The sequence below is a fragment of the Podarcis erhardii genome, assembly GCF_964252035.2.
Source record: "Podarcis erhardii genome assembly, chromosome: 7".
Lineage (NCBI taxonomy): Eukaryota > Metazoa > Chordata > Lepidosauria > Squamata > Lacertidae > Podarcis > Podarcis erhardii.
Window position 1 is genome coordinate 54,393,894 of NC_138511.1, and position 19,381 is coordinate 54,413,274.

The following is a 19,381-nucleotide window of genomic DNA, read 5'->3' on the forward strand; positions in this document are numbered from 1 at the left end:
GTGGCTGAGTGCCAACAGGATTGGAGCCAAAACAGGCAGGCGGGTGGGCAGGCGCTTCAACACATGGCAGAGTGAACCACGGGAGCACAAACACTTCTTTAAAAAAATACACACAGGGAAGAGCGAGGAGGTGCAGATGCAGCCCAAGCAGGGCTGAGAAGGCTTCCTTTGGCTTCAAGGACCCATGGAACGCCAAGTGTCCCATTGTGTGCGAAAGATAGATGGTTGGCTTTAGCCCCTTCAGAAAAGCCCGTCGTGGAGCAAGAGGGGTCTGGTTGCCCAGCACCACCGGTGGCACATAAATAGTAAAAGTACTAAAATATCACTGTTATTTAGCATTATCTGTTTGTTTTCTTTTTGCTTCATTTTAGAATTTTAGTGTAGGTAACTTTGATAAGATTAGCAAAAAAAGAATTTAGGGGTGGGGGTTTTCATGGTCCCCTTCATCAGCTGATGCATTTCACAAAGTGGGATATAGCCAAAAAGGTTTTATGCCAGACCGTACTGGGTTTTAATACGGATGTGGAAAGGCCCACTCCCTGTTAGGAATATGCTCACCTTGTTGAAATTATTTCAAATTACCCTTTGAAAGTCACACAGATGTTTGGCTCAAGCCAAATGTGGTGGCAATCTGGCAGGACACAGTAACCCCAGGCAGTCAGCTCTGGGGCTTTGTTGCCACCTGCAGGCAGCCCTCGGAAGAGCAGGTGGCTCCTGTCCCTGCGGACCCTTTTCTCAGACTCCACAAGAGCGCTCTGGAAATGCCACCTCAGGGGGCCTCCAACACTCTGCTATAAGACCTCCATGCTCTGGGGCTTCATTCCAAAGGGGACCTTCCACTTCCCACCATGTTTCCCATCATTATAAGGAAAGCTTTCAGAAACAATAATGCTTAGCTAATGAAGGAAAGGTTATTGCCTTTTGTTCAATTTACTGACTTAAGAACAGCCTCTGTATACCAGCACAGAAATATTACAAAGAAAGAAACTTTGCCATTCTAACATCAGCCTGAATTGTAACAGCCTTTATTTCTCATTATTCATTTGAACACCAGCCAACCACTGATTAGGAGCTCTATGCAACAGGGAAGCTGGCTGCCAGCTTTTTAAACCCTTGTTCAGGATTGTACCTGGACGGCAGCGGGAGGTGCCCAAATGTCCCCTCTGCTCACTCGGCTCTCCAGCTGCCCAGAACGGACCCTCAGGTTGGGACTGCTGGGAGTTTATCACACAGGGGATGCAGGCGACTCTGCTGCAGACAAACACAGGCCAGCAGAGCCTGTCTTGGGGGGGGGGTCAGGAAGAGGTTGTCCCAAGGCTCATTGGGCTCAGGGCTGCCCAGGGAGGTGGCTCCATCCCACAGTCAGGAGTGGACGGGCTTGCAGAAGGGCTGTGGACTATTTGACCTGCTAAGTAGGAGAAGTCCCAGGAGAGAGAGAGGCTAATTGATTTGGAGCCAGGTGGCTCCCAGCAGCCAGGTAGCCAACTCTCTCGTTCCTGAGCCATGCCCCTCAATCAGGAGCTGGACGGAAACAGTCTAAACACAACACACACACACACACACACACAATAATACTTTTCTAGGCAGGTGGAGTCCCTCCCCCACACTTTGAGAAAGTCTTTGCACAGCATGGCCAGCACTGCCCCCCCCCCCCCAGCTGCACCACAGTCAGGAGAAGGTGAGGGGGCTGGCTTCAGGGAGTGACAAAAGCTAAACATGCTGGCAAGGTTCCACTCGAGGCAAATCTGGTGATGAGTGTCTCCCACGTAGAACTGTGCAGGTATCACAGGGCTCTGCTGGACACACAAGCAGTGGCCAGCCCCAGCTTCCTCCAGCCGATGGGCAGTCTGCTCTACCTCAGAAGCTCCTCCAAGGCCACAGGCCCTCTTCGCCATCACACAGCTACTCCAGCCGCCTGTGCCAGGCCCAGAGCCTGGACAAGTTCGTCGCTGAGGCCATTCTTCAGGGTGCGCCTCACTGAGAAGAAGCACAAAGGGATCAAGAAAGTCCAGGTAAGCAGGGGCATTCTAACACAGGCAGCCTAGGATTCCCCCATCCTAAGAGCCACGGGGCAGGAGCTCCCAGTCCCAAAACAAGGCCAAAGCTGGTACCACTAGAGCCCCCTGGATGCAAAGGGGGGATATAAATGTAAGAAAACAAATGAGAAACAAATGAAGATATAGTGGAATGTGGGACAGTCCCTTCATGGCTCTCACTCCTGCCCCTTGATTGGCAAAAAAAACAGAGGAAATGATGCAAAGGGGGAAAAGAAACGGGAACAAAGTTTGAATTCATAAATGATGCCCTCTTGGCCAATTGGCACAAGCAATGCCACTCTTCTCTGCCAGTCTTGAATTTGGGTTGCCTGGCATGGAGATACAAGCGTGCTCAACACACACAAATGAATACACATACACAAACAGACACATGGCCACTCTCTGTGAAGGGGCGATAAAAGAAGCTCTGTGCTTACGGGATTTCCGGTTCCCACGTGAGCGCTTGCGCTCCTTCCCTGCACCCGGCCGGGGAGGAGTGCTCTGGGTGACAGACTTCACCAGGCGGTCCATGATCTCTTCAGAGGCATCCTCAGGAGAGCCAGAGGCATCGTCCTCAGGAGGGGTCACGCTGGCGGGGCTGATCTTCCCAAAACCTAGAACAGAGGAGGCTGCCGTGAAAACCAGCTCCCGAGAGGCAGGCTCCCTCCCACTTTGGACTTGATCACAGAAAGACCTGCATGGTTACCAAAAGACAGCCTGCCAGCTGCAGGCTGACCAGCAGGGGCTCCTTGAAAGAGCAGCCTGGCCTGCACTGGGGGTGTCCGCCTGGTAGGGAAGCTGCTCCCATGTTCTTTAGGGTTTTAAATGTAAATAACAAACCTTTGTACTTGGGTTCAGTAGCCAAAAGTGCTGATCTTTCTGCACTGGAGTCATATGTGTAAAGCTGGGTCTCCTGTCAAGCACCCAAAGCGGCTGCATTTTGCACTAGTTGCAGCTTCTGGATCAGGCACAAGGGTAGCCCCACATTAAAGTAGTCTGATCATGAGGCTGCAAAGGGCAAGACTATCCCTGTCCAGGTATGATAATAGTTGGCACACCTGGCAAAGCTGGTCCTGGGTACTCTGATCCACTGCACTCACCTGGGCCTTTAGTAATGGTGATGGATCTAAGAGCACCCTCAAGCAACGCACCAGCCCCACAACCTCATTCAGAGCTGGGACACAACCCAGTGCTTGGACCTGGAAACTGTCCATCCGTTGTGTCAGGATCCAGCTTCTTAACCACTCCAGCAACAACTGTAATTATCAAACCACCACTGAAAGCGAGAACACAAAGCTGTAAAGGTCAGGCAGTGGCTAGGAAGCTGGTGGTTTGGGGAGACCCCCAGGGAGAGAGGCTCTGGAGTGGCCAAGAAGCTGAATGAGGGTGGGAAAGGAGACCGACCCTACCTGGAGACAGACACATCTCCCCACCTCCCTACCTCTGCTGGCTCGGGAGCGGCGGCCGGATGGCTCTGGAGTGGACATAAGCACTGTGGCCATGCTTTTGTGGCCAGCTTCATCCTTCTGTTCAGGGCTAGCCGAGAGCACAGCGGGGGCGGGACTGTCTTCGGGCTTGCTGACGGTAGCAAACCTCTCCATCTACAATGAGAGAAAGAACGCTGCATTGAGGAAGGGCAGGGGGTACACCACCTGCTGCCAGCTGGGGAGGCAACAACACAGATGTTGTCACAGGAGCTGCTCTTGCAAGGACACAAGAGGGCTTAGGAAGCCTCTTCACGTGCTGGAAGTTTCCATTGGACAGGTGAGGCAAGGGTTAGGTGGGGCGGGAAGAACTTGCCTCGGTGATCATCCTGCCGCGGGTCTTGTTCCTTTCGCGATATACTGCTCGTTTCTTCTGCTGCTGCAGAACTCGCTCCCGGCAGGTGCGGTACTCGAGGGCAAACTCCCGCAGGGTCCGGCAGAACCCCGTGACCTTTGCCTCCTGTGCCAAGCGTAGGTCATAGCCCAAGTATAGCAGAAAGGAGCGGAACCTGCGGGCAGAGGCTGAACTGCAGGAAACTGACTGGCATCGCCACCCTCTCCCTGCTTCCTGCCCAGGGCATTCATTTATTTATAACCTTTGTCACTCACTTGCTCTTCTCCGAGCAAGAGAAACAAACTGAACATCAAGCCACATCAACAGAGTAATCCGTAAAAGGACACCTCTAAAACGACACCCCCAGAAAGGCCACAAGAACAGAAGAAACGCCCAGCCGGCTAGCCAGCACCCTGCCCTCACAATGGCCACCCAGGGCACCCAGTGGGAAGCCAGATGCCCAAAGGCCTCTCCCCTGTTTAACACAGACCTGTTTAACACGCGTCGATGGACCACCTTGAGGATGACGATCTTCTGGGTGCTGGAGTGAAGGAAGTCCATCAGTTTGCTCTTCAAGGCTGGCTTGGTGTCGTGCTTTGTGATGGCCTTCAGGCTCTCCCAGGACACTCTACACCGTCGCTCCAGCTGCAGGAGGCTTTCTGCCAGCGCATCAAAGTCCACCTGGAGGGAAATATCAAGGCCTCTTTGCAATTCTTGCCAACAGCCCCCTTTCTCTCTGCGGAATGCTCCTCACAGGTGCCAAATGGACTATCCTTTTCGCAGCAGGTAAAAACATTTAAATACGGGCAACTTTAAACATGATGTTGTTAAAGAGTTCATGGAATTATAAAATTGGTAGTTTTGGAAAGGATCCCAATGGCCATCTAAGTCCAACTCCCTGCAATGCAGGAATCACAGTTAAAGCCTCCCTAACAGATGGAAATCCAACCTCTGTTAAAAAACCTCCAGTGAAGGAGGGCCCACCACCATCCAAGGAAGTCTGTTCCACTGGTGAGCAGCTCTTGCTTTCAGAAAGTTTTTCCTAATGCTTAGTCAGAATCTCCTTTCTGGTCATTTGAATCCATTGGTTTGGGTCCTACGCCTTGGAGGAGGAGAAAACAAGCTTGCTCCACCTTCCATGTGACAGCCCTTCAGATATTTGAAGACAGCTGTCCTACCACCTCTCTGTCTTCTCTTCTCTAGGCTAAACATACCAAGCTCCCTCAACCATTCCTCATATATATAAAGCTGGGTTTCCAGACTCTTTATTATCTTGGTTGCCATCCTGTGCACACGTTTCAGCATGTCAACTTCCTTCTTACTCAATCTGGGTTTTGGTCTGTGGTTTAATAATTGCTACTGTGCATTATTTAACATGTTCCCACTAGGAGATAGATACAGATAGATGATAGATAGATGATAGACAGATGATAGATAGATAGATAGATAGATAGATAGATAGATAGATAGATAGATGATAGATAGATATGTCTGAGAAAAGGACTCAAGTGATATACAAGCCGAATAATTCAAAGACAAATAATTCTGCACACAGGAGTTTGGCCCAGGATGTGGCTCTCAGAGCAAATCCTCACAGAAGCAGGAGAAGAAAAGCCCCCCCACCCACCCACCCACACAGCCCTGACCTTGGCTGAGCGAGTGATAGCGGCGATCTCTGAGTAGAGGTCCGTCGTGTCCGGGAACTTCTCCACCACGAAGTGGCACAGGTGGTGGAGCAGGGTCTGTCGGTGCACTGTGTCCTTCACCTCTGACACCTTGGCCAGGTAGCTCAGCTCAAACCCTTGGCTCTGAAACCCCAAAAATGGAAATTTAAGATGATGCACCAGGTTTGAGGACGAAGCAGAGCCCAGGAAGAGGGTTCCTCACCTGTTCTCTTTGCAGCAGCGTGACAGACACCCGGCAGCTGCTACTTGCACCAAAGGAAGGTGCCGTCGCCACTACCAGCCCTAAAAGTCTGCCCTGCCTCCCACCTTCCCTGCACAATGTGCCCTGAGACAGGCCTTTGTGCTTGACACATGCACACACAATGGGGATGGCGAGAGCTGCCAGCCAACAGCCCTTGTGTGTGACACTGAAGAGTCACTGCATGCCTGCAAAGGAGCCCCAGCTTCCAGGTGCAGGATCACCTGCCCCCACAGCACATCCACTGGCAGGTGGAGGGTCCCAGTGCCTGCAGTTTGGGAAAGGGTCTGGGTGCAAGTGAGGAGAAAGACCTGGCTCTGTCTGAGAGTCACTGCCAGAGTGGACTCCAGGGCGATGCAGGCAAAGTGCCTGACCTGACAGAAGGCAGCATCCTGTGACCACAGTGGACATTAAGAGGGCCCAATGCTGCAGCTGGGCAAGAAAAAAATCTGGGCAGGCCCTGTGAACAAAAAAACTCAGGCTCCATCCCAGATGTCTGACCACCTGCTGAAGGAAATAGTGCTCAGCATATGCTCAGAGCTGCTTGGTGCTGGCTCCTGAACTGAGCCCCTGCCCCCGCCCTCCTTACATGCCTCACCTGGGATCCATTCAGGAAGTTGCCCATGGCCAAGAGAGTGGCAAGGATACACTTGAAGGTTTGGTTTTTGACCAGTTGCTGCATCCCAAGTTTCAGATCAAAAAGCGGCTCTGCAATTTCCTGCACAGGAGCACAGAAGACAAGCTGTAAGGACCTGTTTGCCTCCAGAAATTGGAGGGAGCAAGCAAATTGCTGGCCCAGATACGCAGGTTCTTGCTTAGGACCCAAAAGCAATGGATGGATTCAGCAGCAGGAGGAAGCAAAGGGCAGCTGAGCAACACCTGGAACTATTTGCCATGTGGCCAGACCAACCACAGCAGCCACTCTCGCCAAGCCAGCCAGTTCCCTTGCAGGTTGGTTCACCAGTGATGGCCCCCTTGCCTTTAAGCCCAGCAAGAAGGTCCAGCCAAATTTATGGGGAGAACTGGCTAGAGCTCTGGGGGAGGGATCCACCTGCGCCATCCCCAATTTCAGAGGTTCTGCAGGATCCTGAGCAGGGGTGTACCTGCTCCATGGCCTCATAGTCCAGCTTGAAAGCCCACAGCTGAAGCCGGGCGGTGAGCTCAGTGATGGAGGAGAGAGCGAGGAGGAACTGCTCAGCTGAACCCAGAGGCACATCGGGATTGGCCATCTGTGCTTCCTGGATCTTCTGCTTCTCCTCCTCGGTTGGAACCATTGTCAAGATTTTCTGCAAAACAAGAGGGAAGAGGGTGTTGGGTCAGGACACAATGACTCCACCTGGCCCTTTATGGCAGCTTTCCCAAACTGGGTGCCATGCAGATGCTCTGGACCACAAGTCCCATCAGTCCCAGTCAGCATGAGCGAATGAAGCTGGGGCTGATGCAAGTTGTAGTCCAGAAGGCCTCTTTATGGTCAAGGGTTCTCAGGAGAGACAGAATTCTCACCTCAATCCCTTCCTTGTTAATTGCAAATTCATCGAAGTTGACAATTGCCGTCTTGATGATGTGTACGGGAGGCAGCGCTGTCAAGCCGATGTTGATGGCATTGCTCCTCTTGGGATCCAAAACCACAATTAGCTTCTTCCCATCAACAGCTTTCTTGGGAGTGAAAAAAGGGAAGGGTTGATGTTTTTGTCTGTCACACTATCACCCTATCTTTGGGGGTTCTCCTCTTTCAGCCCCACAACTCTCCTGCGAGGTAGCTTGGAACTGGCAGGTGAGGCCTGGACCCAATGTCAACATGCGAGCATCATGACTGGGCAGGACAGGCAGAGGACCCCAGAGCAAGATCGTGGCTGGTCTCTGCCTGCAAAGGACAAAGCTTCTTCTCTTTGACTGACAAGAACAGTCTCTGCCTGAGGCTCTGCTGGCTAGGCCCTGACAGCGCAGCTTGCTCCAGGCACATTCAAGATGGAAGAAGAAATCACATGGGCTAGAAGTCCTTGAAGGCAAGAGGGTCGAAGGGGCAGTGATAAGGAAGAGCAGCACTGAATAGAGAGATTGGAAGCCAGAGAGAAGCTCAAGGGCAGAGCCCAAAGTCCCTGGATCAGTTCTTGGCACCTCCAGGGAGCAGGCCAAGGGAGCTTCCAGAGCCCTAGGGAAGCTGCTGTCAGACCAGGCCAAGGGTCAGACTCAGGGCAAGGCAGCTCCTTGGGCTCCTCTGCTTTGAGCCTCTGGCACACTTATTTCAAAATAAGTGTATTAAAAATGCTCTGCATTCCCTTTCCACAATCCCACTAGAAAGCATGGGCAAAGCCTCCTGCAAGAACCCCACAGCCCAAGCTCAGGAGAGAGTCCTCCTCCCTCCTGTAGCCAACACTGAGGAGCCCAAAACCTACCTTCGAGCTAAGCACCTCCTTCGTCTTGGACTCGAAGAGATGTTCCATCTTGGTGGTGTCAACCTCCACCTTCTCCAGAGATGCCCACAGAGTGGCTGGCCCAAAGGGGTCTCCTCTTCCTTCCCGCCTGGCAGAGCTGTCCACGTTCTTTAGCTCCCTCCAGAAGAGCTTAATAGTTTTCTTCTTTTTTGCTGGGGAGTGGGCATCCTCCCTGGAGGAGCCCAGCAAGCCTGGAGGAGGACAGCCTGGTGGGGGTGGAGGAGGCGGGGGAAAGGCACAGCCTGGTGGGGGTGGAGGAGGGGGAAAGGCACAGCCTGGTGGGGGTGGAGGGCAGCTGGGAGGGAGGGGTGGAGGGGCCGGAGCCCCACTGGCAGCCACAACCACATGGTCAGGCACAGTCTCTGTTTCTAGGATATCAAAGTCTTCCTCCTCACCCAGGTCAGAGAAGTCCAAATCTCTGATCTTCAGGTGCTTGGGGCTGAGCTCCAGGGGCCCTCGCATCACCTCCGCTCCCTTCCTGTAGGGAGTCATGAAAGTCCTCTCCAGGCTCTGCAGGCTGGCTTCCGCCTCAAGGCTGAACTGAGCCCGCAATGGCCGGGCCCGAAGATTGGAGGGGCTGCCCTGTTTCCCATTGCTCTGTGGGCTGCCTTCTTCACTCCCGGTGTCTGCCTGGAACTCTTCTGCTGGGGCAAGAATAACCCCTTCCAGCCTTGCAGGGCTGTTATTGGAGAACAGTGTGTCAAGGTTGAGCTTCTTTCCAGGTGCAGGGTGGCTCTGGGAATCTTCTCCATCGCACAGCAGAACTGGGCTTTCTGGGCTTGGGGTGCAAATGGGACCCAGCCCAGGGCTGCTGCTGGAGAGCCCCTCGCCTGACAGGCTCTCCCTGGCCTCTTCGCCTTCAAAGCCAGCCAAGGCCAATGCAGAGCTGAGCTCTGTTCCATCACCGTTTCTCTCCTGTCCTTCACGCCACCTCCCTAAGGGCACAGAGGAAAAGTTATGGTTTAACTAGGAAAGGAGACAAGCTAGGCAGTTGACAAGCAGCACAGAAAAGGAGAAGCCTCAACAACAAGCCTTTGGCCAAACCAGGGATTGTCGCAAACTCTGCCGGCTCTTCTGCTGCATTACCTGGGGAGAGCTGCTCAATGCTCGGAGTAGCTTCAGCAAGGACCTCGGCTCGCCCCTTGGAGATTGCAACCAACTTCTCTTTCTGGGAAGCAGCAAGATTTTCCAGGAAGCGTGCTCTATGAGAGAAGCAAAATGCTACATCATTCAGCACCAGGGACACAAAGTTCCATCACCACACAGCAGGCAGGATGAGGCTCATCCCACCCAACAGCTGTCCCCCCCAGAGACTGGTAGAGCCAATCTATCAGATGCTGCAACACGCAGGAGGTCCAGCACTTGGCACAAATGCTGACACCCATCAGTGGTGGTTCCTCTGAGGCCCAAAGCTCTCTCGGCGCCTGTTTAAAGAGGTACAGGCAGAGATCCTCAATAGCAGCAGCAAAGGAAACTGTGCAGACCCTCCTCCAGCCTTCTCTCCCCAAGCTCCTACAGCTTTCTCCAACACAGGACTGCTCCAGGACAGCCACACTCCAACTGGTCCAGGGCCCCATCTCATACAGAACCCAGCAGCCTATGGGGTGGGAAAGGGATGTCAAGAAAGCATGGTACCTCAGCCAGCCCCGAGTCCTGCTCCCTGCCCACTCCTGTGGGCACCAGAAGGCCAGCATAGACCAGGACAGTGCAGCAGATGGAAGAGAGAGTGGGTGGGTGGCACACAGCAGCTCAAGCCCCACTCAGCCCTGTAATTCACTGGGGGTCCCTTGGCAAGTCACTGCTGCTTCTCAGCTTCACCTCCTCTGCTAGGTAACTTGGGTTGGCTACTGGGTGGTCTTGCCATCAATGCTGCCCTGTACGAGGAAACATGGCAGCTGGGATGGTGGGTCTAGAAGAGGCCCAAATGCAGCTTGCTGGATGAGCTGCCTCCAGAGGGCCAGGAAGGGCCTTTATCAGTGGCAGGGGGCCAAGGCTTCCATCCACCAGGCACTTTTGAGGCCATTGCAGAGATTCAGGAGGATTCTTTGCCTGAGGAACTCAACAAGGATCAACAAATTCCTGGGCCTGAAACCAAAGCAAGACCTCCAGCACCAGCCTAAGCCTGATGAAACACACATGTTCTCTGTACTTACTCAAAGCGCCTCAGAATAGGCTTGTCCCCACATACTGAGGGGCTTTCCTCTTGCCTGGGAGAAAAAGTCAGTTAGTGCCACTGGGCACAGGAACCACACTCTGCATGCCCACAAGCTCTGCCAAGGCTACACCAGCTCCAAAGCAGAGAGGTCCATGCAATCTGGGGGTGAACTCACTCCTCCTGTCCAGCTGAAATCCCACCTCACTTCCCTGCAGCCACTCATTTTGGTGCTCCAAGTCTGGACGAAAGGGCTGCTCATGCATGCACCAAGGTCACGAAGGCCTCAGAAGTCTGCTCCTGGAGCCCCAAGCAGATGCCAGCCACACAACCACAAGTGGAAACACTGCAGCTGTTCAGAAGTACAACACGGGGCTGTTGCCACACTCTTGACTCTGTAAACTGGTCCAGGATTGTGTCCCCTCTTTGCTGGTGCCTCAGTTCAGCTGAGACCTTTGGCCCTTCACCCCAACATACTCCCCTCCTCTGTTGTGTCAAAGGCAATCCAGCAGGATCCAGACCCAGAAGTCGCTGGAGAAGCACAAAGGAAGAGGAGCCCAAACCACATGCCAGAAGCCCCAAGCCTGAAAACAGATCCCTCCTTCAATAATTCAAAGCTATGAACAGCAGAGGAAAGGAAACCATAGGGCCAAGAGCATCACACGCAAACACACACACAAGATACATCTTTGGCATCACTTACCAAGCAGGGGCAGTTTCGTGAAGTCTGGAAAAGGAAAGGGAGTTTAAGCAGGAGAGCACGCGAGAGAAGTAGGTGGCAGAAGAAGAAAAAGAAGAGGGGTGGTGGGCTGGGCCAGGAGCAGAAGGAGGTGAGGGCACAATAAGAGGAGAGAAGAGGTGAGAAAAGGGACTCTCCAGGACATCTTGCTTCAATGTCCAACTTGTGCAACAAGGATGACTGCCTCTCCCAGCCCAGCAGGCCCTTACCCCCACCCACAGAAAAACCTGCCACCCTCCAATCCGCCTGTGCTCTGAACTCTCCTGCCTTCCTTCAGCACTTGCTGAGGAAGGGGTTCAGCACCATTTAGGGGGGGCGGAATCCCCCCTGCACCTCCCTCCCATCTACAGCAGGACCCTCCATCATGTGGGGAGGGTTACAGAAGCCCATCTCAAGAAAGGAGGGGGGCAAGTATTTGATTATAGACTCAATTCACTTTGGGTGAATTGCATCAGAGCCACCAGATTCTTTCAACCACCACCACAGGCCCCCTCCTCTTCTAAGGCTCCTGCTGCATTTCTCACTGCCACGCTGCACCCCACCCTACCCTGCAGGACATGAAAAAGCCCCTTTGGAAGGGGAGCTGCCTTAGTGGACAGCAGGGGCTGCCACCTCCTCCCCATCCACCATTGCTAACCAGACACCTCCTTGCCACAGCTGCCTCCTCAGAACTGCTGGCCAGGGAAGAAGAGAATGGGGAGAGTCAAGTCCATCTCCCCTGGAGCTTCCAAAGGGCTCCTGAATCTCCCCAGTATGGTCAATATCTTCCCCCACATCTCCTCACCTGCCCCCCAGCCCAATATACTAAGCTCAGTGCTTCTGGCAGCTCTGAGCAGGGAGAGATCTTGTGTCCCCTTTGGCCAGAGAGACCTACTTGAAAATGCTCCTCTCGCCCAGGCTGCCACTCTGCTCTTCTTCCACAGGAACAGATGGCGTGGAAAGCTGGACGCTGGATGCGCTGCTGTACATGCTCTTGAAGGCAGGCCTGGAAAAGGGAGAGGGGGGAGAGCAGGAGGAGGGCTGTGAGCACACAAGGCTCCAATGGGGGCCCATCAAGACTTTCTAGTCGTTCTGAGGCAGCTCCCTGGAACAGGGCCGCCTGGGCCGGGTGAGGGGTTCTGAGGCGAGATCACCACAGGCAGGCAAAGGTGGCCTCTGGAGGACCCACATGCTCCTCTTCCAGCCTCCCTTTGCCTCCTGCCAACTTCCGCCAACTGCCCCACTCTTTGGGCTGGGCCTTTTCAACCTTCTTGGCTCAGCTTCTTTCCCACCAGTTCCGTGCAGAGCAAAAGCCACAAGCAGAAACTGCCTTGGCCAACAACTCACCTGTCTTGGCTGCTCTCTCTGTCCAGGCTGGGAGCCTCTGCTGGACTGGGCTGGAAGTTCTCTGCAGGTCGAGCCCCTTGGCCTTCCTCCTGGGCCAGGATGTAGCCCAGGGAGCGTCGCTGCCCCTTCCGGCCTTCCTCCCCTTTCCTCCGCTCCTTGCGTGTTCCAGGGGGAGGCTCTTCCACACCATCTTCGTACTTGAGGGCATTCTGCAAGGAAGACAGAAGCTCAGGGTGGGGCCTGGTAGGGCAGGCTGCTAGGTGCTGAGTATGTAGTGGGGAAGCTGCCTGCTTTTCTAGAGGCCTCCTCTTTATATCCAGCTCCCTCCCGCCAAGGGGGAAGATGCGTCACCTCGTAGATAACCAGCTGCTGCTTCAAGTCCAGGTCAGTAGCCTTGTTGGTCATGTGCTGCTGGATGATGCTTTCCATGCCCTGCTGCTCCAAGCAGTCTGTCACATCATAGAAGGAATCCTGGTCAGGGAGGGCAGCCAGAGTCTGCACAACACCAACACAGGGCACCATAGTCAGGGCAGGAAAGGTGCTCAGCCTGGCTCAGCCCAGCCCAGCAAAACAGCCTGACACCTGCTGCTTCCCTCCCCACCTGGGCAATATTCACCTTGTTGATGAGTGTCATGGCGAACACCTGAAGCTCCGTGTCAGCTCCATTCTTCTGTTCCAGGATTGCCACGATGGGAGACCACGGAAAACCACCTGCAAGGCAATGAGTAAGGCATGTGGTTGACCACACAAGCCAAGGAAAAGACCCTCCTTTCTCCTCATCACTGACCTGGACCAGCAAGGGGCTGCCTGCTGTGGTTCATTGACCGCTCTTCCCTATCTTGAGGCTAATGGGATCAGACCCATCTCTCTCTCTCTCTTCCTTGGGCAGCCGTGTGGCACACTCACCTCTGACCTGCTCTGCCGCTATGACGGCCTGGACAAGCAGCTGGGCATTGGATTCCGTGAACTCCACAAAGACCAGCAGCAGCTTCAGAGCTGTCTTCACCACCAGGCGGTACTAGCAGAGGGACAGCAGAAGTTGCTTAATAGTGGGCCAGGCTACTGGGCTCTACTCATAAGAAAAGCCTTCAGAATCAGGCTAGTGGCCCATCTAGTTAGCATCCTGTTCAATCAAACTCAGCCTGACCTCCCCTGCGCTGACTGTTAGCCAGAGCTCTCCAGGGTTTCAGGTTGGAGACTTTCCCGTCTTGCCTTGAGATGCCACTGGGTATTGGTTCCTCTGCCACTGAGACCATGACCTTCTCCTGTGGAGGGAGGTGAGAAAAGCTGGATGGAAGGAGCTGGAAACTGGGCCTCAGTCAGGAGGACATCACACAACCCTCTCTTTTCAAAGCCCATCCCACCTCCCTTTCTTGTAACACTGGAATTTGTGCACATCCAACAAAGCTGAATGCGGGAAGATTCAGGACAGATAAAAGAAAGTATTATTCACGCAGGGCATAATTAAACTACAGTGGTACCTTGGGTTACAGACGCTTCAGGTTACAGACTCCATTAACCCAGAAATAGTACCTCGGGTTAAGAACTTTGCTTCAGGATGAGAAGAGAAATCGTGCGGCGGCCCCATTAGCTAAAGTGGTACCTCAGGTTAAGAACAGTTTCAGGTTAAGAACGGACCTCCAGAACGAATCAAGTTCTTAACCAGAGGTACCACTGTACCGAACTCCCTCCCACAGGAGGCAGCGATAGCTACCAGCTTGGATGGCTTTAAAGGAGGAATAGACAAATTTGTGGCCACAATTGCTATGTTCTTCCTCCACTGTCTCTGAATACCAGTTGCTGCTTGTGGGCTTCCCATTGGGGCATCTGGTTGGCCATGGTAAAAACAGGATGCTGGACTAAGTGGGCCACTGACCTGATCCAGCTTCGGCTTCAGGGCTCTTCTGATGCTCACAAGGGGATCTTTCCTTCTGTGACAGCCACATACTCACCAAGCTCCCACACAGCGTGTACAGCCACTGCACAGTCTCGTTGTGGTTTATCACCCCCATCATCCCATCCACAAAGAGCACGATCTGGCTGAGAGCTGGAAGGAAGGAGCAAAGAGCACTGTAAGGATGCCAGCTGGCCATGGGCAACTGATGTGCCTTGCTCACTTGCTTGCAGTGGAGCGTCCACACGATGCCTGCCACTCAGCAGCAAGTCTCCTCTGCTCCCTCCTCTGGTCCCTCCATCTCAGTCTGACTCTTTGCCTTTCAGGGTGTTGTCTGTCCCCCCACCCCGCCATGCAGACATCAAATTAGGGAGTGGGACACTAGGTGGTGATGTGAGGAGAGGGTCTTTCCAGTGGCTGCTCCCAGACTTTGAAACTCCCTTCCTACAAAAGCTAGACTGACTCCTTGCTTGTTGTCCTTCTGCCGGCAGGTGAAGACTGTTTTATTCCAACATTGGGAACTGAGTGTTCTTTTAAGGAAGGGGCTTTTAATAGTGCTGTGCTGTTTTATACTATCTGTATTTTAAATACATTTGTTTTTGTTTTTATTCTGTAGAATTTTAATTACTTTTTAACTATTCTCTTTTTATGCTTTTAGTTTCTTGTATGTTATGTGTGCCATTTTAATTTGTGTAAGCTGCCTTGAGTCCCAAGTTTAGAAAAAAAGGTGGGATATAAATAAATGCAATAATATTATTACTAATACTACTAGGAGTTGCTACACAGCAGATGGCAGTGCCCAGAGGAGGCAGGTGGGTAGGGCAGGCTAGCTGTCAGGAGTATGGATTGATTTGCACATCTGACATGAATGACTTGGCACAAAAGGCTGCTGAGGCCAGGGCAGGCTGTTTCCACCCTGAGGTGCAAGCTGCAAAGTTAGGCTACTTCCAAAAGAGTCCTCTTTATCAACAGGACCCACAGAGGCTGCCAGGTCTACAAAAGGTCCCTTCCAGTCACAAGCCCCTGAGACTAAGGGCCAAATGAAGGTTTTAAAACCAGCCATGTGGGGGGAGTCTGATACCTTCCCCCAGTTGCTGCTTGCCCCATTTGGGAAAATAGACACACAGTCACATCTTCCTTACAGCAGGGCAAACAGTATTTGTCCATGAGTGACATCAGAGGAAATAGCATCAGAAGGGGGGTGGGGAGCAGACAGAAAAGGTCTCAGCTCCTTCCCTCCACTGGTGCCATGGTCCTAGGAGAAAAGAGATGATCATGGAGACCAACATCTCCTTTAATTGGGGCCCAAAGCTCTGTCATTAAGAAAAAGTGGCCTCTCAACTTTTAACCTTAATACTTTAACTCTAAAAAAGGAATAAGGTATGTATTATGTATTATGTATTATGTATTATGTATTATGTATTATGATGTGAAATTTGTAAAATCTGTAAAACCAATAAAGATCATTTTAAAAAAAGAAAAAGAAAAGAAAAAGTGGCCTCTCCAAGATGGCTCATGAATTGCAGCTGAAATTTTACACGCTTAATTTTGCCTGTTTGCACATCCCCAGCTGAGTAGCCAGTGAGATGGAGCTATCACCACACCTGGAAGGCTCAGAAATGGGTCAAAACCATTAAAAAACCTAACCACAAAAAACTTCCTAGTACAGCCAAATCTCCTCACCTAGCCACTATCCCTCAGCAGCAGTCTAAACCTGGCCACTGAAATTTTGCTCAGGCAGGAAAATATAGGAATGCTTAAAAGCAAACAGGAGAAATAAGTCCTGCAAATCCTGCCTACACCAGCTTTGGATCTGCTCCCCATACTGGATTAAGCATCAGGGAGGCAGAGAGACAGAGACAAGAGTCACACACAGTCCTCACTGCCAGCATCCCTCAGATCAACATCCTACATGGGCAAATGCAGACCGCAAAAAGGGGAAGCCACAGCATCTGTCTATTTATTAAATGTATATTCCACCCTTCCTCCCCAAGGAGCCCCAGGTGGCAAACAGCAAGGGATAAAATAATAAAAAACATATTTAAAACAATTTCAGTACAGATGAAAACTGGGAAAGAACTCCACTTAAAAGACTCCTCCCAGAGATCTCTAGGGTGCTCTATCCTTTTTTCTGGATATTCAGTTGGGAATTTTAGGTGTCAGTTTAATTTCACCGACTGACTCTTTGGTGGGAGGTCCCAAATGTTATCCACTCTAGGGGCTCAGATTCTCATTCTCATTCTCTCTCTCTCTCTCTCTCTCTCTCTCTCTCTCTCTCAACTTCCTGCTGGTCACTTACCCCTGAGGATATAGTTCTGGTAATTCTGGTCAGCCTCAGCTCCCACTGTGATGAGACACGTCAGCCCTTCTGAATTCACAAACTCAGGCACCAGGTCCTTATCCTCCTGCAGCAGAAATCCAGAGAGAGGAATGTTTGCAATCCGCAGAAAAAGGTTGTACTGTGCATGCTCACCCCTCCACTTGCAGCCCACAAGGAGAATCTCCTGATGGGGGAGGGGGCATGGGGGGAGGCTGACTGCTTATTGCCTTCTCATATAGGGAACAGGTCTGTGCACCGTCCAGTCTCACAAGAGGAGAGCAGAAGCTGCAAGAGCAAAGAGGAGGGGAAATGAAGAGTCAGCAGCAGAGCCTGTGGTGTCCACACAGAGCGGTGGGCTGGCTGGCTCAATCGCCCACCCCCCAACAAAGCCGCACCTGCTGGGGGCAGAACAGGGCGGGCCTGGCAGGAGCCTTACCTGGAAAAGCTGCTTCAGTGAGAACAGGGAGCGCCTCAGTTCAGGGCCCTTTGACCTGTAGAGCTTCTCTGGAGGAAAAACAAAACATTTCTGTCCATAAGGAACAGGCACCCCTGGGTCCATCTCAGAGCTCCAAAAGAATCAGCAGCAGGAGGAGACCTCTCCTCACCAGCTGCTTTCAGGATGCCTGGAAGTGATAGCTTGAAAGAATGCAAAAACAACCTAATGATGTGGCACAGCAGTGAAAATGCCAGAGTAAGACTTGGGCAACCAGGGTTCAAGGCCCTGGATGACCTGGGGCCAGTCACTTGCCATTATTTGAAGAAGCAAAACCAAGCAAGGCAGAATAAGCACAGTAGCTGCAGCTGACCAGAAACAACTGGCCCACCCAAAGAAGAGAACCCCACAAGCACCTGCTTCCCTTTTAATTTTGCAAGTTCAGTCTTTTCCACCCAAAAGCATTTCTATACTTGAGCACTTTGATGCAATTTATGGGAAGGAAAGGGGCAGCTCCTCCGCCCCCATGCCTAAAAACGTCCTCCACTGTGCTATAGCACTAAAGGGCTGAGGTTTGGGACTGGCTGCCATCCCTGAACCTGAGCACTTTATATAGCTAGAGGGAGTTTCTAAAAGAACTTTTAAATCTCATAGCATGCACTTTCTTATCTAGAAAGGGTGGATGAATCCTCTCCTACTTTCATACCGGTAACATCAAAGACAATCCAGTGTAAGGAGCCCTACATCAGGCTGCCTTTGAAGACTTTCAGAAATTGCAACTGGTGCAGCTGCCAGGATATAGGCTACTCTCTCCTTCATTGGCACCACTGCCACGTGGCTCTCTCTCACACATTTGCTGCCCAAGAAGGCTCCTATGAATCAGCCCAGCAACAGAAGCATCACTTCAGATGCTGAGAAAACAGACTGTCAATGCTCCCTCTGAGCCAGAACCTCCCTGGATGTTTAGAAGTAGCCTGCAATTTCTCCCTCTGTTTAAGGCCCCTTTTCTGGGCAAGCCCATCTTGACAAGTTCGCCTACTTCTGTCCGGGAGTGTCCAGCCATTCAGTCCCTCCTGGGCATCTGAAGTGGCCTGGCCCAGCCCCAGAGGGAGGCCCTAAGGGGTGCCTCATCACCCCCCAGAAACCCCTGAGCACCGTGGGGCTTCCAGGGCTGACTCTGGAGGATCTGCTTTCTCTTGTCCTTCCTGCAGCCCCCACCTCAACTCATGGGCACTGCACAGGCTTGCAACTCAAGTCAGACCAGACACAGAAGGCAGAGTGGAAAGGGAGAGCAGGAAAGGGCAAAGGGGCGTGATTCAGTTGTGTGGGGAGCACAACTGTGGAGAATATTGCGAACCACCCTGAGATCTTTTGATGAAGGGCGGTATATACGTCTAATAAATAATAATAAAACAAATAATAATAACAAGGAATAAAGGGCACCACACAATGCCTATGGTACAGAACACATCATCTGCCTTATATGGAGTCATTAGACCACTTGGTCCCTCTAGCTCAAAAAGTATACATACACTGAGAGCCAGCCATGGCGCTCAAGGGTTTCACGCAGAGGACATTCCTAACCTCACCTAGAAATGCTGCTAGTGGGGATTGAACCTGGGACCTTCTGCATGCCTAACAGCTGCTCTTCTACCCCTCCCCAGAAAGCAACCGCCCCTGTGGGGCTTCCGTCTTCTGAAGCCAATACTGGCTCAGGTTTGGAGCAGAGAGAATCAGCTCCTCTGGCCAGCCCTCCCTCTCATCGGCCTTCCTGCGGCTGAGGATCTCTTCCCAGGCAGGAGTGTTGCCACTGACAACAGGCAGGAGTTGCCGATGCTCTTCTACCACAAAGCTATGGCCCTTTCCCCTTGCAAAGTGGCATTGCCAAAGGTTGCTCCTTCGGCTCTGCCTGCCCCCTCTTCTTTCCAGTGACCCCATTCCAAAACAGAAGAGTAGCTGCGGCCATTCTCCTCAGGCCACCTCTGTGGGCCAAGTGCCAGAGAGCAGCTGTAGCCCAAGTAAGGCCGGCCCGGCTGGCGCAGAGCTTGCAGTCTTCCTGTTTTCTGCAATACTATATAAATATCTCTTACAGCTTCCTATGCACAGACGGAGACCTTTGACAAAAGAGAGCGGGAGGGAGGCCAGGCTGCTCTTTCTTCTCCCCAGAGCCAGACCACGGGACCTGCACACTATAAACAAGCAAGCGGAGGGGGTTCCTCTTCCTCCCTGGAACAGACCAAAGCTCCATCGAGACATGGATGTGCCAATTGCAACTCCTTCCTCAGGCACCAAGATGTCAAGGTAG

General features: G+C 52.4%; 1 protein-coding gene across 2 annotated transcripts in view; it reads right to left on the reverse strand.

Annotated features, from left to right (window-relative positions):
• Positions 1-1,003: 1,003 nt before the first annotated feature.
• Positions 1,004-19,381, reverse strand: part of FHOD1 (formin homology 2 domain containing 1) — a 32,986-nt gene continuing 14,608 nt past the window's right edge. The window contains exons 4-24 of one of the 2 annotated variants that reach the window (XM_081872362.1): positions 17,080-17,147; positions 16,623-16,728; positions 14,382-14,476; positions 13,336-13,447; positions 13,046-13,140; positions 12,781-12,924; positions 12,430-12,638; positions 11,978-12,088; positions 11,068-11,091; positions 10,366-10,419; positions 9,299-9,414; positions 8,174-9,147; positions 7,281-7,433; positions 6,881-7,063; positions 6,376-6,495; positions 5,501-5,662; positions 4,345-4,535; positions 3,837-4,029; positions 3,478-3,637; positions 2,474-2,650; positions 1,004-1,977 (exon numbers count right to left, since the gene is read on the reverse strand). In XM_081872362.1, the coding sequence (XP_081728488.1) occupies positions 1,895-1,977; positions 2,474-2,650; positions 3,478-3,637; positions 3,837-4,029; positions 4,345-4,535; positions 5,501-5,662; positions 6,376-6,495; positions 6,881-7,063; positions 7,281-7,433; positions 8,174-9,147; positions 9,299-9,414; positions 10,366-10,419; positions 11,068-11,091; positions 11,978-12,088; positions 12,430-12,638; positions 12,781-12,924; positions 13,046-13,140; positions 13,336-13,447; positions 14,382-14,476; positions 16,623-16,728; positions 17,080-17,147 (3,530 nt within the window). In that variant the 3' untranslated portion in view covers positions 1,004-1,894. The remainder of the gene's footprint in view (positions 1,978-2,473; positions 2,651-3,477; positions 3,638-3,836; positions 4,030-4,344; positions 4,536-5,500; positions 5,663-6,375; positions 6,496-6,880; positions 7,064-7,280; positions 7,434-8,173; positions 9,148-9,298; positions 9,415-10,365; positions 10,420-11,067; positions 11,092-11,977; positions 12,089-12,429; positions 12,639-12,780; positions 12,925-13,045; positions 13,141-13,335; positions 13,448-14,381; positions 14,477-16,622; positions 16,729-17,079; positions 17,148-19,381) is intronic. The other variant, XM_081872363.1, reaches the window with a different exon arrangement.